We start from the raw sequence: 27769 nt of genomic DNA on the forward strand, positions 1-27769 counted from the left end.
CAACTATCGAACTGTTATCTGAGGAAATAGTTGAACGTAGGAAACTAGATTCCCTTCTAGTCAGAAGTGAAAGGTGTCATCTTGTCTTAAATAAAAATTTCTTTTAGTGTCAACAAATATTTGTCTAGGCTCAATAAGCTGCTGTAGAATCGAGAAATTCGGTTAAGAAATGTACACGGCCCTCTTTCAAAACTCGCGTGTCCCGTTTGGCTGTGGAATTGCGCTCCTATTCGGCGTCTCTGTTTGAAAATAGATGCGAGAGTTAGGGATCTACATGCGCGGAAGAGGGTAAAGTTTAGATCTTGATTTAGATTTCGGTTAGCCATCGTAGGGGGTTGTCGTGCGTGAGTGCAGTAGAAACGGAGAGAGTAACAAATTTGAAACAACATCCGTGCAATATAGCAAGCAAGGACGCCATAATAAAATAAGAGCGCTCCAGTAAGTGAAAATACAAAAAAAGAGACTGAATTAGAAAATCAATCGTGGATGAAGCATCTGGAGGAGAGACAGGCGATAAAAAGGGGGAATTATTGAGGTTAGGCACTACGGGTAGTAGATCGATCTCCATGGAGCAATTGTGTAAATGTAAACACACCCCGTCTGACTATGATAAAAATTGGTTGGAGAAATATATGTAAATATTAATATAACAAATACGTGTCGTTTGTCACCTTCGTGTCAGCGCAAGCAGAAAAATTCTTTATAATTTCTTGGGCGCAACCATCTTTCAGTAAAACGGTACCAATTAAGAAGTTTTGTCTGTGCAAGTTTGGATTCTTTGACTTTGCTTCGAACAAATGAATCCCGTCGATTTTAATAAAAGAAAGTGGGCTTTACTCTCGTTACTCGTTTACAAATTATTAAAAAATATATATGTATATGTGTACAGATGAATATGAGCGCAATTTCCAACGGCACTTGCCCAAGGAGGAATTTGAGAAGTATGTTTGCTGAACGGAGCGATTTTGTTAGCGAGGAAACTGTGTTCTGTAAACAGGACAATTTAAAGCAGTCCCTGCGTATACTGAATGAGGTAATGAGATAGCCGTAGCCAGTAATTATTAAAATCCGCATAAGCGCACGCGGATATTGACACATGCCTGTGCCTGTAGGAATTTGAGTCGTTCGGTATCTCGCCGGTGGCGGTGGACAATGATCTGCAAAGCGCAAAATCGTTGAGAGAGCTATCGGTGCAACTGGTAAATGCCGCTTGGAAGTTGATACATAAACATAGATACTTAATGCGATTACACGAACAATTGATTGATTTAAATCAGAGAACTGTTAATGACAATGTTAATCTCAAGGTGAGTTTGCTTTTACTTAAACCATGAATGAGTATTGAGATATTTTGTATTATTACATGCTGCACAGCAAAATGATTGGTAAGTAGTATGTGAAAATTGCACATGAAAACATTGCTGGTTGTATTATACTAATTATATTTTATTGTGCTGGCAGAATCACGTAAAGCGCCTGAAGGAAGATCTAGAAAAGAGGGAACATGCGATATGCAAGGCGGAGGAGAGAGAAAGGAGACTTAATGTCAAATGTGACGATGCAGCACGCGAACTGAAGCAGGAAAGAGAGGAGGTAATTTCGATTTATGTAGAATATGTTTGTACAGAGTGATTTGAATATTGTACAAAAATTACAGTCAAAGGTTCAATTCACAGATACGAAAGCTAAGGAAACAAGCTCAGTTTAAAGAGATTCAACATGAGCACGAGGTAAGAAGAATCACGCAGAATAAGCAGAAGCTCCAAGAGCAGTTACAAAAGTCTGCTGGTTAGTAAAGATCACGTTTTTAGGCTAATTATTCTTATTAAAAAAACAACTATTTGTGGCCTTTGCTTTATATTTTACATAATATACAATCGTACAGTATGCAGGATACCCAGATAGCAATGCTGTGGCATGTCTAAAAGACAACTTAATGCCGTCTTAAAGATGCCCTTTAAATATGCACATGCTATCTGGGTACTTTTTGAATTTTAGTTAACAGAGTACAGTAGCTTCTCATTATTCTCAAATGAAATTCTTCTTGCGCGAAAATAAATACAGCGTTCAACTTGGCCGCATTACAAATTGATTATTAGTCATTAACAAGCACTTTGTACACAGAATGTTTGACGCTTAGAGCAATTATGTGGTCGTAAATATATGCATGATCAAATTTGAAAGGTGATTCTTCGTCCGCACAGGTTCTTTTACATCGCGGGACAAATTGTTACAAAAGATGCACGAAAAGGAAGTAACTACGTACAAGCAAACCATTTGTCGTTTGGAGGAAAACAATAGGCATATGTTGGAAGAAATTACTAGTCTGAAGGAAGCACTGGAGTTACATCAAACCGGAATTGATTTGCATATCGAAGCTTCTGGAGTATGGACCGATGCAGATATTTAAACATAATTGTTATTTGTAATTTATTTGTATCTTGAAGAAGGCGCATACATTTGCAAGGAATATGGACATTATTAGTAACGCAGCAGTGTGGAATTTTGTAGTGAATATTATCTTTTGTAAACAGAGAGTTTTATATATTTTAAATATCTAAGTATCGTTATTTTATGTAGATTAAAGGGTAGAAAATTGTAGTTTAGTAAAAGTTTGTTTAAGATGCTTGAATTAAATAAAAGTGCTTTGTGATTCCCTAATATATATATATATATATGCATATATACATTTCGCGTTTGATATAGATTTATTCTCTTTAGCAAGAAGAAGTCGGGAGAGTGAACGTGTCCGCGTATCAAATGAAACTCGGCCGCTGGCGCTTCTGTGTGTACAAAGTGTATACATAAGTACAACTATTTCATAAAGCGCTGAATATTTGGAAACTATAATAGCTCAAGTTGCTTAACGAGCGCGATACATTTTGTTCTTTCATTTTTGCTCTCTCGCAGAAAACTGTTCCGAGGTGCTGCGAAACGGACAGAAGACTGTGGACATTGGAAGTGTTATCCTTTGGAAGTATTTGTGGACATGGCTATGTAAATGTGTACATTTTGTACACATAGAGTCATTAGACTTCTACATGAAATGTGAACACGTCGACTCTCAGGTTCCTCTTTAATTAGCTTTTTCTATTCTTTCTGTACGTGCAATTGTAATTGAATACATAATTATACCTTTTTCAAATAAGAATGCCAGAATGTAATGAACAGTTAAAGAAAGAACAGATAAACTGTAACTTCGTTACAAGTTACTGTAACGCGTTACTGTCCAACCCTGCGTAATATGTTATTCATCATTTTATCATGTGATTCGTCACCTTTCAAGTCAAGGTGCGGTTGACTTTCCACAAGTCGGTCTCATCTAATCAGACTCGGATAATAAGACCGTTTTCATTAGTGTCGCACGAAGGCGTTACATGTAATGTATAATTATGGATTCCGTTAACAATAAAATGTATATTAGGATTGTTTGACACGACGCCTGCCCGCTGCTCTTGGAACATTTGCAGTTGCCCGCTTTGCAGACCGTGTTGTTCCGAATCATGAAGAATTCCGACCCACGTTGATCGCCTCCCGGATAGGCTATCTCGTTCGGCAATCTGTTGTCGGTGCTGTCGATGCGCTCCGAGCTGAGCCTCAGGGTGCTCTTGCCGTCCGCGCAAATGCCGTTTATCACGATGGAGGACGTGGTGACCAGGTTCATGCTCACGTTCGAGAAGACGCTGCTCCTCACGACGGCAACGTCGCCCTGTATGGACATCAGTCCCGGTTTCTGCATCTCAAATTTCGAGCCGGTGATCTCGATGTTCAGGAAGTCGGCGAAGTTGACAGTTTTCTTGACGTTACGCAGCTCGCTATTCACTATGCGCAACGTCGTGCCCTTCTCGGAGACGTTCAGCCAGTCCACCCGCTCGATCGTAACGTTTATCATGATGAAGTTCGACACGTTGAGGTAGGAGAACTCTTCCTCGAGATTCTCGATGAGGGCGTCCTCGATCGCGAGCGTGTCGATAGCTTTCAGATTCGTGAACGTATAGCTCGTAATCCTTGGTATTCGGCCAATGTTCGAAAGCCTCAGCAGTTTCATGCGGCTCGACGCGAAGAAGACGTCAAAGTTCAGGCTGCCGCTGATATTCTGAACTATCACCTCCTCCAGATCGTCCGCCTCCGGAAAACTGGAGTAAAGGAGACTCGCTGAAACGCATCCTGTGACGGACACGCTAGTGACGTTCTTGTAATTGTAATCCTCTGGTAGGAAAAATTCCTGAAAAAAATTCAGAATAGTAGCAATCTTGTAATTGTAATCCTCTTTCAAGATCGTCCCGCGCAAAAAAAAAAAAAACACTTGTCGGAACGAAACGAAAGTGCAAAGATTATCACGGTATGGATGTATCAATCAGCATACCTCGTTTCCGATGCAACTGCACGTAATCCTCCTTTCATTGTGCACTTGGCATTGTTCGTTGATATTATTCGCAGTCGCGAACAATGCTGCGGTGAGTATTACAGGGAGGAGTAGGGTCGCTCCCATATTCACTGTACTATATCTGTACATAAAATCTCACCGATTGTATTCATGCTGCAATTAGAAAGGGAAATATTTCATTCCATATTGATAAGTGCACACAATCTGACTGACTAAATGGGGACTTTTACTTTTACACAGTTTCTAGTTAAACGTAGGTATATATTTAGAACAAATTATAATTTTTATGAATGCAGATTGGAAACTAATATGTTAATCAATCGTGTATTGCATTTTAAATGTAATCCCGTCGAGTTCGAGGCATGTTTTGGATAAAACAATATAGATCGAGCTTTAATTATCTCCAAACGTTGCGGCATTTTATGAGAATCCCAGCGGTTGTCTATCGGGTTTGAATAACGTCAAGTCTTCCACCACATTTTGTTTTTTCAATTTACATTAAATTAATTGCGAGTATGAAAGTATTTTTGTGCGAGTTTATTGTGAGTGTAAGAAAAATTGTTATTGTGAACGAGCGAACGGAGTGAAAGAGAGGCGAAAGTAGAGGACATTGAATTTGGAGGGCAGCACAAAGATAACCCTAGTGCATTGACCAAACCTTGGTTAAACAGTGGTCCAATATTTGGTTGTATTGAGTCAATGTTTAGCCACTGCACTGTGCTACTAGGGGAAGAAATGGATTCCAAGAAAGTCAATGAATGTTATTATCAAAGTCAAGCCAAATATTGCTTTTAGATAAGCGCACTTTTCCTCCAGATTGACTTCCCTTCAAGCGGAAGTCAAATACACTAATCGTAAATTCGCGGAAAACTCCGGGAGACGAATTCTTTGGCGCCAGCAAATACATACGAGTCACCATACAAGTTAATTTCAATCAATTCGACTCCGAAACAAAAAAAAATAAGAAAAACGCTCTCACCATACTTTCGAATTTTGGTAGCTCACCGCACGGTAAAGCCAGACTCCCTAAATTCCTTTTCTCGTCCTTTCCTTCAAAAATTCCCTCCTCCCCTCGACGTTCTCTCCTCGAGGTACGTGGTATTAGTTAGACTTCGAGTTTCCGGTAATTGTTTCGGCGACGTTTCCTGTCGGTGGATCCTCTGTCGTTTCAGGAAGAACTCGCCGTAACAGCGAGCACCGCTTCCTCGATGTTGAACGTATCGTGACGATCGCAGGCAATGACTATTTCGGGTGTTGCGTTCGGCCGACGGATGAATCCACGGTCGAGTGCGCGATTAAGATAGACAGTTCTTTCGCGCCGCTCTTTTATGGTGATTGACATACGTGAAACGTGACGCACTATTCGGTAAATATATTCCGGTAGCCGTGGAGTCCAGGGTTTGGCAGGCTCGCTAATAGTACAGTATAATCGGCGGCCTGGCACTATCAGCAGTGTTGCACGAAGAGAATGCACCGGAAAAACGCGGTCAGCCCGGCAGAGAATATCTAAGAACCACTATACAAGTTGCGATATATTAGCTGCTCTGATAACGTTATTCTACGGATGTTACTGCAACAGTATCCTGATGGCTAAAAATTGTCACAATTGTTAGCTCCGATGCCAATGATGTATTGTCAGAATATTTTGAACTTGGGAATCTTTTACTTCAGCGATGGGCGACAAAATATTGAATCTGTTCTTTACAAACCCATACAGAAAGTTAAAATAATGTTGCTGAAACGTTGCAACGTTGAATGTTGAAGTAGAAATATGTTTTTTACGTTGATCCAGGTTAATGTTTGTATATTAATTCTTTATATTGCTGCAACGTTAGAACAATCCTGAACAAATTATTATTTTTTGACACTCAAATAGATACCTAAAAAATGTATATATATGTATAATATTTTTGCAACGGTCAGAAATTTTCTAAGCTAAGATTGGATTATTATTTTTTTTAGCGAAATAATTCAATTTCAGCACTTCCAACAGTTGTAAAAAATATTCTGCTAAACGTGACCAATGTTAACTCAATATAATTTAACTATGTTTTCTGAATGTTGAATTGTAACGTTTACAGGACATTACAATTCAGCGGACATTAGACGTTTTTGCAATATCTTTTCAACGTTGAATCTACATTTCGTAACATCGATGCAATATTGCAATGTTTTAATGGAACGTTTCTGAGATGTTGATTCAACATTTGTTTGCTGTATGGGAAATGAACTGCACGTTACAATACCGGCTAAAATTATATCACCTTTACTTTCGAGGTCCCGATAACAGGAAAAATCACAAATATTTAGACGCTTTTATTAAAAAGACAAGTCATAACAGTCACTTTCAGATTAATCTTCCCAAATTAAAGAATCTATGAACTAGATGGAATAATTTACATTACACGATAAACGATGATTCATTGATCGGTTGTTGTTTGCCATGCATTATTTTGATTAAATCTTTTTGTCATAATGAGAATTATCCGTGAGAAGTTTTCGGTACGATAACGTTCAATTAATGCGCTATAGACTAAAGAAGAAAATAACATTCCTGAAATATTAGTAATTATCGCTTCTGCATTTTTGATACGACTATTATTAATGTAAAACTAAGAGCACATTATGTCTGTGTATCGTTTGAAATGCTTGTACTTGTACAGCTTAAAACACGCATTCTTTATTTAGATTTCAACGTCACGCGTCAAAGGAATAGTAAATACACCGTCAAGTAAAACATCTTTTATAAACAGGTTATTTTATAGAAAAGTATGTAATCGTACACACATAATGTAATTATATGGTTGTTATAGAATTGTAAAAAGTTTCTAGTTAATGTACTCGCTGGAACTGCTATCATAATGCAACGACAAATTAAATTACAGATTAGTTGGTATTAATTTGCAATACCTGCGATTCCCCGTATTTAAGTCATTATGCATGCGCGAGGCAAATATAAGGAAAAAGAAATCGTGTGATGGATCAAGACGAGAGGTTGTGCAATCGTGAACTTTGTAAATTTAATAATTTATCGCTTTGAAATGCCGAGAATAATAATTGTCGTAATCTAAACTAGGCGAGCTGCTGAACGGCGGCGAATTGATCATTGGAAACAATGGCGTTGAAAGCGCGGGACCGAATTATTATTCCTGTTTAAGGGACAACGAAACTTACGATATAATTTTTTTTACAAAAAGTTAGTGCGCTAAAACGCGAGTTTCTTGTCAGGACAAAGTGCAGCACGTGTCCATTTTTAACGGCAAGTGGAATACTTCTTGTGGGAATAGACAATTGTATCCGGCCCGATTCGCTTCCATTTTATTATCGCGTCAGGATCTTCGAATTCTATTGTCCATCGGAACGTTCGACTCACCACTGACGCTATATATCGATGAACAAGGACTCAATGTGCATTGGAATACGTTGCACGAAGCGGTTCGGATGCGGTAAAATTGAACAGGGAATTACATCGCTCGCGGCGCGGAAAAGACGGGAATACCACAGGCGGCGCACACATCAGTTGTCGTGTGTATAAAAATATATTTACGATTTACATATATGCTAATATAGCACACTATTGTCGACGCACGCCCGACAATACGCACGCGTGCACGCTCCCGCAACGCGCGGCGATACTCCCGCACCGCCCGAGCGGAATTCATCGCGCGCACCGCGGTGACTTTACGTCGGCTTTTCAATTCATGGAACAAGCAGGAAGTACACGTTCATACACGCGGCAAGAGGAAGACTGGCGCCACGATTTGTTCCCTCTTATCCCCGTAACAATATTTACGTCCGTTCCACGTAACGATTTCGTATAGCTGTCTGAGCTTAGCACCTCGCTCTTTCCAGCCCGCGTTTCCCAGTAAAAGTGGCAAATAATGCGATACGAAGGGGAATATTAAAGGAAACTTTTCAACGGGAGGTTTCCCATTGTTACCAGAGTGTGACAAATGAGTCGCTGAGGAAACTCGCTTCGTGGAACAAGCCTGTTTGAAGAAAAATTCACGCTGTATGTACATATATAGGCTAAAATTAATACATACGTACTTAAACGTTAGCCTACGAGATAGTATCAGTAAACGATATGTACACGTAAATCAAAGAAAGACACGGTAAATATTAGAATAAGACAATTTCGCTTGGCGAACGTAATTTAGTGAAACTTTGAGCAACTGACAGCACCTTCTGTACACCCGAAACTGTAAATCAAGAGAAGTTTGGTATTACTTATCGAGAAGAAAGAAAGAGAAGAGAATATTAAGAATTAGGTAAGAGGTATTAGAAGTACCCGCTTTGGTTAGCCATTTCGTTACTGTGGTTACGCAATTATACAATTTAAGGTGGTAAAAATATTTGTCTTAATTATATAAAGTTAAGTCAATGGCAGAGCTTGGTAGCTTTCTTTAAAAGACGATACAAATACAGATATCTGTATCTTTCTCCGGAAAAGTAATGACCCTAGTAGCACAATATGTTGGCGCAGTATTGGGAAATAATGTAAATTCAGTATTGCCAATATTGGCCCAATATTGTAAGATGGACGCCTTCTCCTATTTAGCAATATTGGTTTAATATTGTATCCATATTAGACCAATATTCTTATTACATGGTTAAATATTGGCCAATGCACTTCCAATATAAATCTAATATTATACAATTATTATCGTGCAATATTTACGTTTAGTCCACGGCCCATATTGGCTTTACGTTGGACAATGTCGACCAATGCATTTCTAACATTGTGCTACTAACAATAAGGGAGTGCATCTTATATCTATATCTAAAATCGAAGGAATTCAAGAAATGTTACGTGTATTCGTATCTCTTGAATAATTGAATAAATTGAAGATTTATGTTATATTTGTATCTTTAATGAAAAAAAGTTAAGATACCAAGCTCTGGTCAAAGGCACGTATGACACCATGATATTTTAAGGCACACTCTTATGTTTATCATTGAACGTGCCTGTTCGCTTTAAGCATCTCTTTTCGTATTAAAATTATATTATACGTATCACTAGATTGCGATTAGAATAGTAAGTGTCATTCTAAAAGTAAAGATAAGGAAATATCGTGTAACTTTATACATATACGTAGACGTAACATGCATATGTGTTTCACATTTCTTCCGTTTGAAGAACGTTGATAGCTACTTCTCGAAAAGAAGATAGTGTCCACGTCTGGTGTTAAACGGACAATGCGAATACGAAGATGTTGTAGCGTAGTAAATTATGCTTTTCCTTATCGACACGCAACTCGGGACTACAATTTCCTCGATAATTTCACGCGATTAATAATGTTGCGCGTATCGTTGGTACGGATCGCGTCACAGTCTTGAGGGTTTGCTCGTGATAAGCGAATCCTGTCGCAGTAGTTCACGAAACGAAGCGGGAAGCGCCAAGGAGTCCAAGTGCGCGCTCCTAAATACTTCCGCAGAGATCAGTCTTATGTGAAGCCCATCATCGAGCCCATTTCCGTGTCTTTTATCACGCTTTCTTGTAGAATATCCTCTTGATGGCCTCTTTCCTTTCCGGCGATACGAGCGCCAGGGGCGTCTTCCCCTGCCGGTTTTGTATGTTCGTCTGGCCTCCGGCTTGTATCAGGAGCCGGCAGACCTCCTTCTGCTTCTCCAAGTTTACGGTATTCGAGACTGCTGCGGCCATGTGCAGCGGCGTGTTGAACATGTAGTTGGTCTCGTTTACGACATTCGGAGCGGCTTTGCACAGCAACACCTGCGAGTAAAGTTTGAGCGTAATTTGCGTGGAAATCGACGATGTCGCACGGTATATCTTAAAATTTCACGTTCTACGTGTTCGACGAATCTCCAGCCCAGCGAGAAATGACTCGTCGATCGACGTCAACGCGATGTCGAATCCTACATTCGACATCGTCAAATTGGCGTCGAATTTGACAATGTCGATGTCGACTCGACATCGTTTCGACCAATCATTTCTCACTGGGCTGTGTATTATAATATGTAATTGTTAAGAATATAGATTTATCCGCAATTTATCTTTAAAGAAATTATAGTGTGTTTTTTTTCAAAATATTTTCTTACTTCGTGATATTCTTCTTCTTTTTGTAGGAAAAAGCTAAATACTAAAGAAATAGGTTCCGTTTAATTTGAGGATACAAGGTGCTTGTAACACGGTATTTTATATCTCAGAAAAACTATGTTAATTGAGAGAAAGACAGAGATAACTCTCTCAGTTTGAATAATATTATTGCGATTAAGCGCTCTTTTGAGAATGTAAAATAGCAGTACGGCGATATCACGGTCCTTTTCAAAGAAAATACAATTTTATCGTGGTGTTACGTAATGTAAAAGGCGGTAGGGAATAAACGCGTCCAATGCACGAAATTGATTTTTTATTAGCGGCTAACATAACACTTGTTTTGTCATCCGCAATCAACTTTGATAACACCGTCGGCCGCGTGTCAAGGATTATCGCGCGGAATTCTGGGTGAATAAGCGTGAATGGATCAATTACTTCTTGCTTCAACTACTTGCTCTCCATAGCCATCTCTGATTGGCGAATCTTTATACAAGTCTTATCCACCAGTCAGACATGGAAAAAAAAACGAAGAGTGAGCGATCATTTTATTTGAATACAACATGATAATCAAATTATCATGTAACGTATTTCAGAAGACGCGCATTTATATCTGACCACAAGATCCTTGGCAAATCTAGAGTAAAAGTTTTTCTTTAACGAAACAGTAGAGCAAGATCGTCTTTGCAACTTTCGAGTCATTAATTTGACATTTTAGTAACATTCGAAGTTACAAATGGCCTCAATTAGAACCCCCTTAAAAATAGTTGAGAGACAAATCTGCAATGTTTACGCGCGTCAGCAGTAATTTCAGAAAAATCTTTTGTTGGACAATGCATAACGTCACTGTATCAAAACAGTTTGCTGTTATTCACGGTTTAACTTTTCTTATTTACCAGAGAATCACAAGATTTCTCGCGTATCGACATCGGTGGCGTTGCGGAACGTAAAAATGTCGATTTTTATCGGCAGTACGGGAAGCTGATTGTTACACGGATAAATCGGCGATTTCACGGGTAACTGACGCGCGCGCGCGAAGCCGGGAAATTCCTCAGGTGGATTACCTTCAGGAGTGCGGGATCGCAACTCAATGAGGCTGCCATATGTAAAGCGGTGTCGCCAGACTTGCTCTCTTTGACCTTGGTATTTGCGCCGTTCTCCAAGAGAAGACGCGCCGTGGCCAAGGACTTGACGCCCCGTCCGGTGGGATCGTGCGATTCGACTGCAACGTGAAGAGCGGTTTTCCCTGAAACGCACACGCGTTCTTATTCTCCTGTCTCAAATCGGCTATCCGTGCAACTCTTTAGTCTCGTTACTATTTAACTAACCGTCACAATTGCACCTCGATAAGTCGAACACGGGATTTCCCTGCACCGTCCTCAATGCCAGCAGCTCCGCCAAGATCTCTCCGTGGGAATCGCCGCGTGCCGCGACCGAGTGTATCAGCGTGTCGCCCTGAAACGATGCGGGACGATAGTACCAGAAAATTCGCCATCGCGTGCAAAATTGCCTTCGACGTTTATTCAACCGCGCTTAATTACGCTTGTTCTCCCTTCAGTGTAATCATCGCGTGTCGCGCGATTATTCAGTAATTATATTCAGTAATTATACTTCAATGCGCAATTAGTCGCTCGGACATGTATTTATTAACTAATTAACCGCGCGCGATTATTTCGGCGAGACAGGAGAGAATCCTTTCTACGTAATCGAAATTATTTCATAAATCACTGAGAAAAATTTCCATCGGATACCCGAGTCGAAATTCGGGTACTATTTTGACACTTTTAAGAACAATTTACACCCACTTAGCTGATCTATACAGCTACATAGACCAGCAATAGCCTACTCTGATGACGTTATATGTTTTTTTACTTTAATTCTAAAAATTTACTTCAGCTCGTACTTGAAAGGACCTGCTTTACTGCTAAATTGGCAAAAGTAGAAGTTTTCAACACTACTCTCTAAAGTTTTTGGAATGAAAATAGAACAATGGAGTGAAATATTCTCTCTATTGGAGCAAATATTTACTCTATTAGAGCGAATATTTCACTCCATGGTTCTATTTTCACTCGAAAACTTTAGAGAGTATCAGTTTTAAAGTAGAAGTAAATTTTGTATTTGCAGTTCGACCTCTTTTACTACCTCAGGTCCCACTATACATATAATAGAATTAAAGGGCCAAACTTTCGACCCGGGTAACCCAATTCAATAGTGTTTCCGATGGTTAATTTTTCCGATTACGCTTTTCGACTAAATTGTGGCGACGTCCGACGAAATTTGGTTGAAAAACCGATCATATCTTTCATCGGATATACAATTCAACTGGATACATCCGTTTGTTATTATGTAAGTGGATTACATTTAATCGGACATCTTTCTCAGTGTAACATATGCGCCTCATTAAAGCGCAAACGCGCGGCCGACCGCGCATCAGAGCGGATCAACGCGGCACAAAAACGGTCATGGGAATCACGAAAAAAAAAGACTCACGCGCATGCGATATAATCTTTGGTTGATATCGATCCCCTTCTGCAGCATTGCGGCGGCCAGGTATCCGGTGACGTACGGCATTTCCGGGCAATTCATGGCAGCCAAGTACAAAGCGTCCTCGTTGCGGTTGTTCACCATCGACAGAGCGCCCGGCAGGTTGCCCAATCTCTCAACCAGTGGCACCAAGTAAGCTTTCTTCCTCGTTAACTCCTCCGGATTACCCACCAGACACATCAGCGCTCTATTACACGCAAATGTCACGTTTTATCACACAATCCCCAGTCAGAAATGACCGGTCGATCGACGTCAATATGACAGCGATGAGAAATGAACGAAGTAGAGAAAACGTCGATCGACGAGTCATTTCTGACTGGGTCAGGAAGACAACGTCTGCCTTTTCTTGCCTCTTCTTCGTTCATTTTTCAAAAGTCAGCCATCAATTAGCTCTTATCCAACTGTAACACTGCTGCGCCGGGAGAGGATTTGACAGTATCAATTATGTATTTGACAAGGTTGGGACAAGCTATCAACTTGTTAGTTTTTGAACATCGGTGACGGTAGCGAGTTACTTTTGTAACTTTCCCAACCCTGGTATTTAACTAATCGCGATACCCCTGATGGGGAAAAATTTTGCTGAAAACGTAATGAAATTTGTTGAAATTTGGTTGAAAATCTCTTGCAATTGACCCAGTTTCATTATCATTTCAGCAATTTTTCATTAAAAAATTTATTTTCAGTGAAATTCTGCAAATTTCATAATGTACAACATTTCAAAAATTTTTTTCACTAATTCTTAGCAATATTAATTAACTTTCATCTAATTTCACAGTATTTCATTGAATTTCATAACGAAACTTATGATTTATTTTGAAATGGTTTCAACAAGTTTCCAATAACTCTTTCATTTCACTTTTCATCAATTTCATTACATTTTCAGCAAAATTTTTCAATCAGGGACGGCGTACACCTTTTTCTTTTATGCGCCGCACTCGTACATTTGCATATAAAGTGGAACGCGTTACTTACGTGTCACCATCCTCGTCCGTGGCCGCCAGCTCCTCCACGGACTTCTTCAGCAGATTACTCATGGCTCTTTCCACTTCCTTAGGATGCAATCCTTCCTTTAGCCTCTCGCTCGCTCTTACAGACGGTAAGTTTAGCGAAGGCCACGGTACAATGCCTCGATTTGAGTTCCTGCCGAGGCAAATATCGGGTCGTTAACCACATCGCTTATCGCGTATTCGCGCGAAAGCTGTGACGATTATTTCAACACGAGTATAGCGTAGAAACAGCGGTATTCGAAACTTCGACTGTATTAAAAAAAAAAGAAAGGTTTATTTGCGCAAATAAAAATCATATTGAGAACTCAAACTTCTTAAAGCAATACACTTGCTATTCGCTGTTATACGCATAATATGTATATGTAAATTTAGATCGTTACTGTTGATAGTTAAACTCGCATTTCCCGATCGCCCGAAGATATCGGAAGCACAAATATGTTATTGAAACTGTTTACTTACCGCAATGCTTCTCGTTATAATCGTTCGTTTCTTTGCGATATCTGCCATTAATTTTGATTACATAACTTCGTGGAAATAAAGAACACGTGTGTTTCTTAACGCTCGCGAGCAGCATTGGCGCAGTGACAATATGCGACTAAAACGCATCTAGAAGCGTGGAGCGCAGCTGAAACTCTGATTGGGGTCTCCAAGGAAAGAGAGGTATTATTAAAAAAAAAAAAGAATTCCACGAAGCATCTCATTGATTCGCGTTTAAGAATCAATCAGTTTTCCCCAACACCTTGAGTCACCGTCATCTCTCTCGCTCGTTCACTTCAGCCTAACATCCCTCGTGTTGCGCACACGCGGTATCATCAAGCTTACCTCTGCGGACGGCTGGATACGAATGAGGAGACCATCGTTGGTATCTGATAGTCGCTAGGTACAAACATCGGCGGCTGGTCGTATCTCTTCTCTCCACCGGCGGCATGGAACATCGCGTACTTCTCCTGCGACGCGCGCAAATTCTGCTCGGACGCCTTCGCGGGCGTCTCGCCGGTCAGCCCGATCTCGTGCAGGGTGTTCGCGTCGTTGCGCTGCGGCATAACGTTGACCCGACCGCCGTTCTTCGGCCCGTAATACCTCGGCTCCATGTCCGCCGCGTTCACCGCACGATTCACGTACGCGCATCCGCCGGTGCTCCCCTTGCTCGCGTAGACCGACACGAGGCTGCCGTCGATGGGCAGACCGTCGACCTGGATGGTGTTCGCGTTCGGTATGTCCAGGCAGGCCTCCAGCTTCTCGCTTCGCATGGCTCTCGCGGGGCACTCGCGCGACGCCGGATTCAGATCACTCCCCAACGTTCGCACGGACACGCATCGGTCGTTGTAGACCGACGAGAAGCAGGGTGCGTTTGAGGCAACCTGCGGCTCCTTCAGCGCCTTGCTCTGCTTGTCCTCCTCTATGACCTGCTCCACGAGCTGGAGCAACGCGCAGTCGATCGTGTCGCTGCTATTGACGATCGTCCCCGACGAATCGTAGATGCCCTTCCAACTGGATAGGGATTCGCCAAGCTGGTCCTCGGTCTGATAATTCAGGGGCGCCTGGTAATTCGACGGGCTGGACACGTCGCTGTCGGACTGGTTGGACGAGGACGAGGAGGACAGCGCTTGCACCCGATACGTCGATGCGACCTGCGGAAGAAAGGCGCCCGGTTAATTGAGCTGCCTGCCGTGAATTCGTTTCGTATTTATACTAGGCCGCAGCAGAGCGAGCGGCTACCTATGCGAGCTGTCGGATAGCTGTTTGAATATTTTGTAAGTCTCGTCAAACCGCGATAAAAGGTGTTTTATGGATGCGACGTATCGCTCGGACTCAGTTTTAGGTATTTGAACCTCTTATTACGGATTGTGCGTGTGCGTGTGTGTGTTCATTAATTTTTATAACACTGTTTATATGTGATAATCAGTGACCAGATAAGTATGCATGTTCGTACGTGTCCGAAAAATAAATTCTAACACATTGGAGATAATAATGTCACGGAATAACTTGAGCAAGTTGACCTGGCAGACAAAAAAGTCATGCAAATCACAAAAGAGCAGTCTATTCAACGTATAAAAAGTATCGTCTGTAAAAGTGTGTAATCACGGCTTACTTAGGCCTCGAGATAAATCGAACGAGCTGATATCGTGACCTAGCGTGGTAAAAATAAAAAAAAAAACAAACCGCGCTGCATTGTAAATTGCGGCTGGATTTAATTTGCCATCGAGCCTCTCCATCTCTCTACAGTTCTTAGAGTGAAAATACCGCCGCGCAGTGAAAGATTCACCCCGGTTGGTGTGAATGTTTCACTCCGTGGCAGTATTTTCATTTCAAAAATTTGAGAGGGATCCTTATACAACATTACATATGATATTACGTATTTCTTACGGAGCGTGTTAAACGCCGCAGTCGCTCGCGCCAAGGCTCGAGCGGCTCGCGCTTCACTTTTCTTCAGGCATGCGGGATTCACCGGAGCCGCTACTTATGCATTCCTCATACATTTATGCAGATTATCGCGGGCTTACCTGCGGCGAACCGAGCGGGCTGCCAATAACGTTGACATGCATCTGCGGCGACTCCAAGTTCGCAGCAGAGCCCGGTGACTGGGCGCGACTCGACGCCCGACTGTTCGACCTCGAGACGACGTAGTTGTGGCTGCTCGCCGGGGAGTCGGACCAGGTCTTCGCGCCCGGCGAGGGAATCGAGTGACTGCCGGCGTCCGAGAAGACCGAGACCGCGGCTTGAAAACCGCCACGCGACAGGATGTCCATCAAGGACTCCTCTCCCGGATCGTCGACGACTATGGAGGGAAGCGCCGCGGTCTGAAACGAGATTAAATCCTTCTTCACAGAGCGGGGGGACTCGTGGAGACGTTTTTTTTTTCTTTTGCGTCGTACTGTTACCTCGACGCCGATAGTCTCGGTCATCGACACGCGTGCGACCTTTCCCCTATCAACCGAGTAATTACGTAATTGCTTACGATACATATAGAGGAAGGATATTTATAATTTTCAAATGACTTCCGTCATTCCTAACAAGCAGGTGTAATCGGACGATTTCTTTATCAAAAGGCAAATCGAGAAGAATTGAAATAACAATATGCCGTAACTATTCCACCGACTATTCGAAATATCCAGATCCGGAACGCATTTAAATAGCGTTCAATATGCAATGACTTTTTCTCGTCCTACGTTATCGACTTATAAAATATTCTATTAATTAATTAATTAATTTTAATACTTTTTAAATATTTTCATCCAAAAATAGCATTTCCTCCCTTCCTCACGCCTCGTTGAAGCTTCTGTGCGGACACGTCTGGAAGAATGCGCTTCAATTCGAATCGCCGGGACTTCGGACAGGGTTGGGGAAGTTACTTTATAAAAGTATCTAGTTACAGTTACAGTTTCGTCGCTAAAAACGTGACTAGTTACAGTTACAAGTTACCAATTCTGAAAAATAACGCGTTACAGTTACAGTTACTTAAAAAGTAGCGAATCGTTACTTTGCAGTTACTTTCTTGCAATGAAAATAAATATATGAAATCTGCATTTGAATAGTAAAGCGTGGATAAGGGCGTTTATGCGTTAGTGCGAGGCCTGATGCAATCTGTGGGGGTTTAAAATATATTGTATATAAAGTAACTATTAATGTAACTCTTAAATGTTATCGAAAGCATGTAACTGAGTTAAGTTACAGTTGCAGATGGAGGCAAAGTAACGAAGTTAAGTTAGAGTTACCAAAAAAAAAAGAGTAACTGCAACCGCAACTCCGTTACGAGTTACTTTTCAACCCTGATTTTTAACGCGTGATATAACGCCCGGCTTTACGAGGACCGTGTGTAATCTCGTAATCCCATCGGAACAATGAAAAATAATCGGAGCGAAACTTACGTCGTTGCTAGGGACACCGTTACAGAGGACATCGTTGTTATTTTCTCCGGTCCAGCTGGGTTCCATCGCCAGACCCATCAGTCCGATCGATGCCTGATTACGGCTCGAGTCCGACAACTGGTCCAGGCAGGGATTCAGCTTCTCGCTATAATCCTTGTTCCTCAGGATCTGCTCGGCCGTCTTGTCGTAGTCCACCGCGTAGGCGGCGTCCGCGCCATCGTTTGCGCGCGACAGCCAGCTCACCATGGAGTACGGGTGTCCCCGAAGGGGTTGGAAGTCGGGCTTGATCGGTCCCCGTTGGATCAAATCGGAATCGTCAGAGTCTTCGTGCTCCTGTCGTCCCGCCTGCTCGGTCTCCGAATCGTCGTCCAAGAAATCCCCATCGTACAAAGAGTGACATCGCTTCTTGTCACGTGTGTCGTCGCGTATGTTAAGTGGCAGACGGCCCTCATTGTCATCAGCCGTGACGTTATCCTCGTTGTTGTTTATGTCCTCGCTATCAGTATGACGGCCCGTTTGCGACTTGCAACTGCCCCGGTACTCTATGTTATCTACGTTCTCGCTGCTGATACGGCGCGTCCTGCTGACGTTCTCGTTAGTATCTTCGCCGTCTTCATTGATATTTTCGTTGTTGCGCGCGAGCCGTAGGTTCTCGATCTTCTCGATTATGTCTTCGTATTTCGTCAGCTTCTCGCGGAAGTCCTCGTCGAGGTCAAAGCTCTTGTCCGCGTCCGCGCTCGAGCGGCAGGACGTGTCCGGGCTAATAGACATGTCCTCGGACCCGGTAGATCCGTAATCCTCTTCCAAAGAACTCACGGACGAACAATCCGGAATCGAGACGCGTTGCAACGTCCACTTCTCGATTCGGATCGGCGTAATTCGGCCGGAATTGGCCATGGTGTGCCGCCTGGGTTTCTCCCGAGTGAAGTAAATGACTGTCCAAAAAGAATTAATGAAAGCCGTATCCACGTGTTTCTTCGCGCATCAATTAACGTCCTCTTGAACTCAGGGACCTCGTTCCAATATGAATCTGCGAGATAATAGAAGTAAATTTTATATAAGATAATTGAGAAATAAATTTGACAATTTTTCTTATTGAATATTTTTGAACGTAAAAATCATGTAAGACTCCTATAAAAATATTACTTTCATATAAAAATGCACATTTTTGTTTATTCTTGACTATTTTTTCTTTCATTGATCCTTGAGAAGGTACATGTATAATTATTGCATATTCATAAAGTTTAATTTAACAATGTATTATACTCCATTACTTAAAGCTTAGAGTAATTATCATTGTCCACTTATGTAAGTACCGTAATTAATCTAAGCGTGATTAATCCAAGTTTCATCTGGAAAATATTCATAACTTGATTAGAATAGACAGCTTGCTGATTAATAAGAATTAATATAGTAGACAGTTTCTTTACGCGAAAAATGCACATTACTCAGATATATTACAGCAAACGTTGCTTAAAATTTTTTTGCTAATAAATATTTTTATAATTAATCTATTTCTCTCACAATCGCATCGTTATTTGATGAAGCAGTTTACTTTCACGCTGTACAATACAGCACAGAAGAGCTTTTTTCTGTATATTAATTTGCGGCGCGTTAACTGTTTTAATGATTGCCGGAAAGTGTTTACCGGTTAAGTGCGCTATCATCAGCTAAATATGATTGCTTTCTGCTTTTCATTGTTATACATATACATACATTCCATTGTTACACGCGTTGATATCTAGGAGTAAGATGAATTTTGTTGCTGACAGTTTTATCGCTCGTTTAGTTGCTGTACATAAACGTAAGCATATACGTGTTAACGTATATGTAACACTGCATTATTGTTCGACAGAAAATACACGCGTATGCTTGCATAAACTTTCCCCAGAATCCGAGATCGAGAAGTCTTCTTACTTCAATCAATAATAATGGTTGCTGATAAAAGTATGGAAACTTTTGTAGAACATCGTGAAGAACAAGTACGTCCGAAGTAGAGGTCGTTAAAAACTTCGCGATAACCCACGTTCCCGAGACAATAAAAATGGCATTATCGTCATTTAAAAATCGATTTCCACGACATGGATCATAACGCTCAGTGCATGTGAAATAAAGCTTTGAGTAATTATTGTTTTTAATAATTTCCTCGTTCGTTTTAAATACAATAATATGTATTGAATATCATTATATTCCAATAATTTTTAATGCGTGTGTGTTTAACGCGCGCGCGCACATATAAAAGATTATTATATTGCGCAATATGTTTTCATAGAGAATTATTCTCTCTGCAATGCATCGCGAACCTTTCATATACAGTAGAAAAAATGTTAATATAAAAATATATTATTTTTCAATATTAAATTACTTTCTTCTTTAACGGCCCCAACAATAATGAAGCCGCCAAATCTTCGTACTTGATTCAAATTTTTATGGAGACATGGAAATAAACTCACGTTCAATTTTAACTTCGCTGTGAAATCTTCGATCGAAGGTTACGACCGTCAAGCAGACCGTTCAGAAATTTGATTAACAAATTTTCTCAATAAAGCTCTGCATCGAGTGAAAATACCTGATTATAAAACTGGCTCGACAGCGAACGATGACAATAATGCTCAAATAAGTCTTCAACGAAAGAAATTTGGTAGAAACGTGACTTTGCAACTTCAACTGTTTTAAAGAGCCCGGTTTTACCAACGTCGCTTAACTTTAAAGCCTCGCTTAATTCGCTCCTTGTTGTCCCTTTCCAGCTGTTACTAAAGAAATTATGCATTACCATATACATCTTAGAATCATCCCAAATCCAAAGTTCCTATTTTGATGTGCGGCACATCATATTTCCCTGGCGCTGTGTTTCACGATTTTGCCTTCTATGATTCGTAACTCCGAACGAATACGTCATCACTGAAGGGCCTTGCGAGAGACGCAATTTAAAAGCAATTAAGCAATTTAGAAAATTGATACGGTTCTGAGTAATCGTGTTAATTTAATATGCCGGGATGAGCTCCGCCCGTCGACACGCGTACCGTCGACCGCGCGTACGCAACTCGCACGCAACCCGCAAACGCGCACCAGGTACCATTGCGTGTAGTAATGACGTTATCGCTACAAAAACTCAACAGTGTTCATCGCAGAAGAAACGTGTGTGTGTGCGTGTGTGTGTGCGTGCGTGTGCTGCGTGTGCGTGCGTGCGCGCGCGCGCGTGTGTGTGTATTTTCTTCTCATTAACAACTTCGAACTAACGCGATAGCTGAAGAGTTTTCTAAGAAATACACTTCAAAGACGTAAATAGATAAGAAAATATTATTTCCTCGCTATCTTTAGCCTTTAAAGAGTCATATCGCGGACGAACACTTCGAACCAGATATTAGATGTAAATTATATGCTCAGTATGTATACTTTCGTGACTAGCTAAAGAGAATTAATTTAGCTTTATGGCGGTTTTTACGTCCAAAAATTGGTCGAGGCAAGTAAGTTGCTTCAGCAATTTACATGTATCATATAGAATTCTATCGAACACGCTACAAGTGATAAGATAAACAAATATTTATCGATATGGCAAACGGCTTCACAGAATAACTTTTCCATTCATGGATAGGTTATATTGAGAGAGAGAGAGAGAGAGAGATTCTTGCATAATCTTACATCTTCACGTGATTGTATTTAAAGGTGACACACAAGATTCTTTTCATTCTTTATCTCTTTTATTATGTTCCGAAAACCGATACATCTGTAAAAATACAATGGGAATTATCGCGCACAAAATTACATAGCCGCATGTGCATAACATAAGACCGTCCAGACCAATGAGCACGTTACGTGAATCAATATGGCGACCCGATGCTCGATGCTCATTTGTTTGGACGATTCTTATGCTATCCCTTACAGAAATGCAGTAACTGGGAACGAAAAAAGCGCTGAACAATTACTAGAGTTCAGTAATTGAATTACTGTATTAGAAATTATTGATGTACAGTAATTTTCTAGTAATTATTTCGCTTACATTTCTATAAGGGATGCATATGTGGCTATGCAGTTTTCTGTGCAATTACAGCCCTTAGAAGATTAAATTGTCCGGGCAAACGCGCGTCGCGTAACATCCATAAAATCCACAGGCCTATGATTTAACTCAGCAAAAATTCTAATAAAAAAAAACTGTAATTAAAGGTAATAACCAAACTATCGTAAGTAAAGTAGTCATTTAATAAAATCTAAAAATATGTACAGTCTTCCCTTAAAATTATTAAAATAAAAATAATGAACTACCTTACGCGTCTTCTCCGAATAACGCCGAGTCGCTGGCGCCGCGAAGCAGGCGACGGGCCGCCTTCACGGAGTCGTCTCGACATTCGCTCCCGAACTCACCATGCGAGTCGGCGTCGACGTAACACCTCGTCAGAAAAACCGCACTTCGCACGGCCGTCCGTCCCACTCGCGAAAGGTGGGCCCCGATTGCGCGACTGCCCGCGCCGATTCGCTTCTGCGCCGATCTCGCGCCGATCGTCCCGCACGATCTTATCGGCGAACGCGATATTCGACGCTCCGCGTCGTTTCCATATCTCCGTTCCTACACCGCACGTCCCTACCAAGTGCCGTTTCTCCGCCGCGGATTTTCGATTTCCACCACTCGCTCTCCTCGAGATCGCTAACGCCGTCACTTCCGCGCCGTTGCGCCCCGCATCCGGTAGGGTTTATCCCGGGAAAAGTAGGGCGAGAGCGCTTTGCCCTCTCGGCTGCACACGCGCACCTCATTAACAATCTCGACGATCTTTCGGAGTTACATCAGCGCTCTGGTACGAGGGCACAGGCGCGCACGTCGCTTCGATTCTGTTTTCTCTCTGGCACTAGTAACCGAGTATGGATCGTTGTAGCGCGATGGTAATAAGCGACTAGTCTCCACCAAGATCTCGGCGAGAGAAAGAGAGAGAGAGAGAGAGTGAGAGAGTGAGAGAGAGTGAGAGAGAGAGACTCGTTTGCGATTCTGCGAACGATCCAGTCTCTCGCACGCACACGCGCACGCACGCACGCACCAACGTGGCCGAAACACAACCGCTCGTGCTCCGATCCGGAGTCAGTCGGATCACGCGTGTCGCTGTGTGTCGCCGACGACCTTCGACGCTACGTCGCGCGGCTCCAATATCGAGTGAACACTCGCGGGATCCTTATCTGCGGCCGCGACTTTTGTCGACGCGGCGCGGCACGGCGCGGCATCGCACCGTCGCAGTAGCGACGGCGGCAGCGACACGGTATCGCCTCGTCGGTTTCTTCCTCTTTTTTTCCCCCCCCTTTTCTTCTTCTCGCTTCGCACCCGTCAACGCCGACCGAGGAAACCGCTGATTCCTCTTCTGGGATTTCCGCGCCCGCACCGGCCACCGTATCTATTCTAATCGCCCCGCGTATTTCCCGGCGCGCGCGCGCCCGTCAATGTCGCCGCGCAACCTCTCGCGAGGAGGATTTGCGAAAAAAAAAAAACACGCACACGCGCGCGCTCGCCCCTTCTTCCGCGTGCCGCGCCTCCCGCGTGCGAGCGGCCGATCGTAGTCGCGCGACTCAGCGACGCCGTTTCTCGAAGACGCGAACGCCGGTCCAGTCCCGAGCGATACGCGCGCACGACTGCGACGGAGACTGCGGAGAAGCGGCTCGGGCGGACGCGTGCCGACGACCCGACGCAGCTCGACGCGTCGCGGCGACCCCGCGTCATCGCTCGCGCGCGAGCTGATCCTCCCCCAGTAGCGTAGCTACGTGCGATCGTAGTACAGCCGCGCGAGGTATTCGTACTTTCGGCGCGTACCGCGGCGGGCGGGCGCGCGCAGCCCCGTCACGGAATGCCGCATAGGGCTCCCGCGTGCTATTAGACGGCTGCATTATTATCAGAGCGTCGCATCGTATCGGCGATAAGCCGTTATCGTACGGACTATTTTTCTTTATCAAGGTCTTTGCCGTTGCGTAATTTTGAACTCGTCGAATGTAGTGGTGTACAGAGATGGGCAGAATGGCTGCGACACTTTTTTTACACTGTAAAAAAATTACATGTGAAATTGCAATTTCAGAAAATTCTCACGAAGTTCTTTAAATGCCACGTTGTCCCACGATCGCACGATTTTCAGGGTAAATTTTAAGAGAAAATTCTCTCCGTGTATAACAAACACTGTTAAATTTGTAATGTTAAATTTAACTCGATGAGTAGTTGCCAACGCTCCTACTCAATATGTGGTTAATTTAATTAAACAATGGAGTTAAAGAATCCATAGAATGGGTTAAATTAGAGATGTGGTTGTTTTTAAAACTTTGACAAAATACTGAGATAAATTATGGTGTTAGACCGAGTAAATCAGGATGTTAGAGAGTAAATAATAATAATAAAGTCAAGACAGCCGTGTTAATTGTTTCTAAAAGTTTTCAAACAGCACGTACGGCATAGAAATTCGAAACAAAGAAAGGAGTAAAATTGAAAGTTACAAGGAGAAAGGAGTAGAAATTCAATGCTTTAAGAATAAAGGAGAGGTGAAGTTGCACCCACCGAAAAAATTTCCCGATCCAATGCTATTACACTTGAATGTATCATAAAATAGGATCGATGTAGCGCCTATCATGTTTATTATAGAGAAAGGGATATTTTAATCTCAAATGTAAAATTGTAAAATCTAGAATAAAATGATAGTATCGTCCGTACGCTTTTGTCAGCAGAATTGACGAATTTTCGTTCGTCGCGCGCACCTACGCGAAACTACGGTCATGGATCGGATCTTCCATTGAAGCGCATGCGTTGTCGATGATGTCACCGTCATTCGTGTTGAGCTCTCCAGATACACTCGCTCGTGCCGTACGTGTATTCCATTGTATTTCTCACTGGCGCAAAACCCGCTAAACGTACATACACATATTCCCTCGAGGCATACTATGCATCGTAGTAACGTGCATTACTTTCAATGCATATTATGACTGTGCCTTATCTCCGGTTTCCGCCGGTTTCTGTCTTTATTTTTAGCTTTACACGGTGAATTTCTGCGTAGCTAACGAGTGTATATTTTCTCTTTATTTTAACGATTCCGCGCTGCCTGCGCATAACGTTCGTGAATTGTTTAGCAATAAAGAATCTGCGTTTTCCATAACAATGTTGCATGCAATTCTGTGCGAACGAATCGTTCGACAATTTTGCGTACTTGTAATATTAATTAAATATGGATATTAATTAATTGAACATATAATAAATGAATAAATTGGCATTAGAAGAGAGACGTCAATTTTGATTGCATTATAGAAATGACGGCAATATCTTTTGTAATTCGCTTTTGCGCTCGCAAACGTTCAAACTCGGAACAAAAAAAATCGCACATTGAATTAAAATGATTTTAAACGAAGATTTTAACTATAAATATAATAAATATTCTTAACACTACGCAATGTATGAATCGTAGTATACACGTTAACACCGCCGAAAAATATTAATGATTACGACATTCGTCACGGAAAGTTTTGCGATACTAAAGTTATAAATTCTAACATATGAACGGCTCGTTTTTCGACATCAATGTATTTTCACAAAAACACGTACCTATATGTATATAAGCGTAGATTACAGATAATTTATATATTTACACAGCTGTTGTAAGAAAAATCAAAAGACACGATCTCGTATTACGCGATAACGTTTATACAGGTACGGTAGGAAAAGCTAATACACACAATGATAATCAAGAAGCGCTTACTCGTCGGTCTTACAGTACAAATGCTGAAGTATCAAACAATCGAAAACCAAGTCACGCAATAATATCGCAAGAGATTTATCTTCCGAATTTTCAAAGCGAGATGGGTACGCCACGCGTCGAGGAAACAACGCAATTGATTGTAAACCGATTAATAAACGAGTGAGGTGCGAGGGTGACGACGACTGTGTAACTTCAATGAAATTTCGCGGACCATTTACGTCATTGCCATCCATTAGCTTCATTCAGTCGTTTCGCACTACGAAACGGTAGGTGTCGGGAAGTTTGGTTTTGTTTCACGCGGGCAGAGAGTCAGTTTTATCCGCTTACCAGATTGGTGAACGATAACGCGTATCTCTCGGGTGCACTCGTTCATTAGGTGCGTTGACCAACATTTTGCTCGAGAGTTGGCATCGGACGCGGTACGTTTGCTCTACAACAAATATAAAGAAGAGCCCGGTAAACGATGAAACGGAGGATTCTCTGACTCACCGAGACGGTTTATTTCTGCCCACGTTGTTCACCTACAGTCGTGCTATAACTTGTCGTCTAGTTAAATTCACTCTCATCGCTAATTTTATTTACGTTGTCTTTCGTTAACTGGTTGAACCTACCTACGCCAGTCTATCGTATGTTCGCAAAATTTGTCTCGATCGTGTCACAAAGCGCATCTCTCTCTCTCTCTCTCTCTCTCTCTCTCTCTCTCTCTCTCTCTCTCTCTCTCTTGCTTTCCCCTTTCATCTCGTGCTTCCTTTGTTTTTCTCGCACTGGCAAATGGCATCATCGCGGAACCACTTCCGAGGAAGGCCGACTGGTCCGATTTGCGCTCGGAGATCGAGCCGGTTACGATGTCCGCAAGCTAAATTAGTCACGTTTTTCTCGCCTGGCTAGCCGGCGATTGTTATCAATGGTAAATAAATGCAAACAGATAGCGCACTTAGAGGAATCGCTAATGTCATAGACTGCAATGACAGATGAATAGTAATTTATTCGGAATAACATTTACAACATAACGATACGTATCGATAAATATGTTAATTATTGAATAAGTTATATGTGCAGAATAATTATTGTATAGAATCACCGGTGAACTATAAGTTAATGTTAAAAATATAAATGGATAAAAAGTAATACAATCTTTTGGACAGAGAAATATTACAGATACGATTATTTTAAAATCTTTTAATATTGATCTGAAACTCTCATTGCGTGTGTGAACATTATTAAGATCTATTTAATGGCTATTTTTTAAATAATTGTTATTCATGTATCGTAATAACTAATCATTTTTCTATAAAGTTTAGCGATTGAGACTACATACTTTTGTAAACTTCAAGAAGATCGATGAATGTCAGAGTTACACTTCCTAATTAGCTCCAATTAGTTTTTACTGGATTTTACTTTAACAAAATTCTAGTCTCAGGTTTAACAAACAAAAATATAGGAACGTTGTAAAAACCGATTTCTTTTATTTTCTTGTTCTAAGACCGAAGTAAATGTTCAAATCAAATCAACGAAGCATAATTAAAAAGATACTTGGTGGTTTTTAAATCACTGTGTACAGTTTTACATAAATGCATCCAATCAATGTGAAAAACTGCGCATCTTCAAGTTCATTGTTAGACGAGTAGTGGAGTAAGATATCGTATTAAATAGATTGAAATAAACATCAAATTAAATTGAAAGCGTGTCTATTATACTTCGTGAACATCGATCATATTTTAAACGGGGACTGCAAAAGGAAATTAAATCCGGCTTAATACGATCGTTTATCGGGGAATGTCGAGTATCGCGCGTCGGACATAGAGTGATTTACAAAGCAACGCACAAGCAACAAAGAAGATCGGAAGATATCTAGCGGGATAAGGGAACGGGCCGGATTTAAAGCCATTCGTTCACGCACGATGTGTGAGACACACGGACGATAAGAATATCTTTTCGTTTTGAGTAAATGAGGTCACCAGCGGAGTGCTCGTGCGCACGAGACATTGGAATCGCTGGAGACGCTTGAGTCAGATAACATTCTCATTTCATACGATCCAAATCACTCTGCGGTCTGCAGTCGATTGCGGTTTTCGCGAGGCTATCATGTTTCACGCGAAATATACTTTAATATGACTTGGCTTTCGAATTAAAAGTTGAAAGAGAGCGAGAGCGAGAGAGAGAGAGAGAGAGAGAGAGAGAGAGAGAAATTGGGAAATATC

At 41.7% G+C, this 27769-nt stretch overlaps 3 protein-coding genes across 6 annotated transcripts; 1 reads left to right on the forward strand and 2 right to left on the reverse strand.

Annotated features, from left to right (window-relative positions):
* Positions 1 to 303: 303 nt before the first annotated feature.
* Positions 304 to 2659, forward strand: LOC105558836 (afadin- and alpha-actinin-binding protein-like). 2 transcript variants are annotated; one of them, XM_012006758.1, is made up of 6 exons: positions 304 to 535; positions 890 to 1033; positions 1113 to 1307; positions 1462 to 1593; positions 1677 to 1788; positions 2205 to 2659. In XM_012006758.1, the coding sequence occupies exons 2-6, from the start codon at positions 890 to 892 to the stop codon at positions 2408 to 2410; spliced, it is 789 nt and encodes a 262-aa protein (XP_011862148.1). In that variant the 5' UTR covers positions 304 to 535; the 3' UTR covers positions 2411 to 2659. The 2 variants fall into 2 exon arrangements, with proteins under 2 accessions (XP_011862148.1, XP_011862149.1); XM_012006759.1 differs by having other exon boundaries at positions 304 to 438.
* LOC105558835 lies at positions 2417 to 6200 on the reverse strand. 2 transcript variants are annotated; one of them, XM_012006757.1, is made up of 3 exons: positions 5393 to 6200; positions 4367 to 4540; positions 2417 to 4225 (listed from the first exon to the last, which is right to left on the reverse strand). In XM_012006757.1, the coding sequence occupies exons 2-3, from the start codon at positions 4514 to 4516 to the stop codon at positions 3374 to 3376; spliced, it is 1002 nt and encodes a 333-aa protein (XP_011862147.1). In that variant the 5' UTR covers positions 4517 to 4540; positions 5393 to 6200; the 3' UTR covers positions 2417 to 3373. The 2 variants fall into 2 exon arrangements, with proteins under 2 accessions (XP_011862147.1, XP_011862146.1); XM_012006756.1 differs by having other exon boundaries at positions 5367 to 6200.
* A 2859-nt stretch (positions 6201 to 9059) lies between these two features.
* LOC105558839 lies at positions 9060 to 23484 on the reverse strand. 2 transcript variants are annotated; one of them, XM_012006760.1, is made up of 9 exons: positions 22126 to 23484; positions 17863 to 18892; positions 16498 to 16794; positions 14816 to 15624; positions 13959 to 14126; positions 12933 to 13173; positions 11771 to 11897; positions 11507 to 11688; positions 9060 to 10121 (listed from the first exon to the last, which is right to left on the reverse strand). In XM_012006760.1, the coding sequence occupies exons 2-9, from the start codon at positions 18757 to 18759 to the stop codon at positions 9876 to 9878; spliced, it is 2967 nt and encodes a 988-aa protein (XP_011862150.1). In that variant the 5' UTR covers positions 18760 to 18892; positions 22126 to 23484; the 3' UTR covers positions 9060 to 9875. The 2 variants fall into 2 exon arrangements, with proteins under 2 accessions (XP_011862150.1, XP_011862151.1); XM_012006761.1 differs by lacking the exon at positions 22126 to 23484 and adding an exon at positions 20636 to 22106.
* Between the last annotated feature and the right edge of the window lie 4285 nt (positions 23485 to 27769).

Source organism: Vollenhovia emeryi, unplaced genomic scaffold, assembly GCF_000949405.1.
Source record: "Vollenhovia emeryi isolate VEMERY1.0 unplaced genomic scaffold, V.emery_V1.0 DF939308.1, whole genome shotgun sequence".
Classification (NCBI taxonomy): Eukaryota; Metazoa; Arthropoda; class Insecta; order Hymenoptera; family Formicidae; genus Vollenhovia; species Vollenhovia emeryi.

Bases quoted from the DNA above. Each gene is read 5' to 3' on its own strand.
- LOC105558836 (XM_012006758.1), top strand. From the start codon at position 890: ATGAATATGAGCGCAATTTCCAACGGCACTTGCCCAAGGAGGAATTTG. The intron at 1,034-1,112 runs GTAATGAGATAG...CTGTGCCTGTAG, and splicing joins CCCTGCGTATACTGAATGAG to GAATTTGAGTCGTTCGGTAT. The intron at 1,594-1,676 runs GTAATTTCGATT...TTCAATTCACAG, and splicing joins TGAAGCAGGAAAGAGAGGAG to ATACGAAAGCTAAGGAAACA.
- LOC105558835 (XM_012006757.1), bottom strand. From the start codon at position 4,516: ATGTACAGATATAGTACAGTGAATATGGGAGCGACCCTACTCCTCCCT. The intron at 4,226-4,366 runs GTATGCTGATTG...AATTTTTTTCAG, and splicing joins GCAGTTGCATCGGAAACGAG to GAATTTTTCCTACCAGAGGA.
- LOC105558839 (XM_012006760.1), bottom strand. From the start codon at position 18,759: ATGGCCAATTCCGGCCGAATTACGCCGATCCGAATCGAGAAGTGGACG. The intron at 11,898-12,932 runs GTGAGTCTTTTT...GCATCGTTTCAG, and splicing joins AAAGATTATATCGCATGCGC to GGCGACACGCTGATACACTC. The intron at 10,122-11,506 runs GTAATCCACCTG...CTTTACTCGCAG, and splicing joins GCGATCCCGCACTCCTGAAG to GTGTTGCTGTGCAAAGCCGC.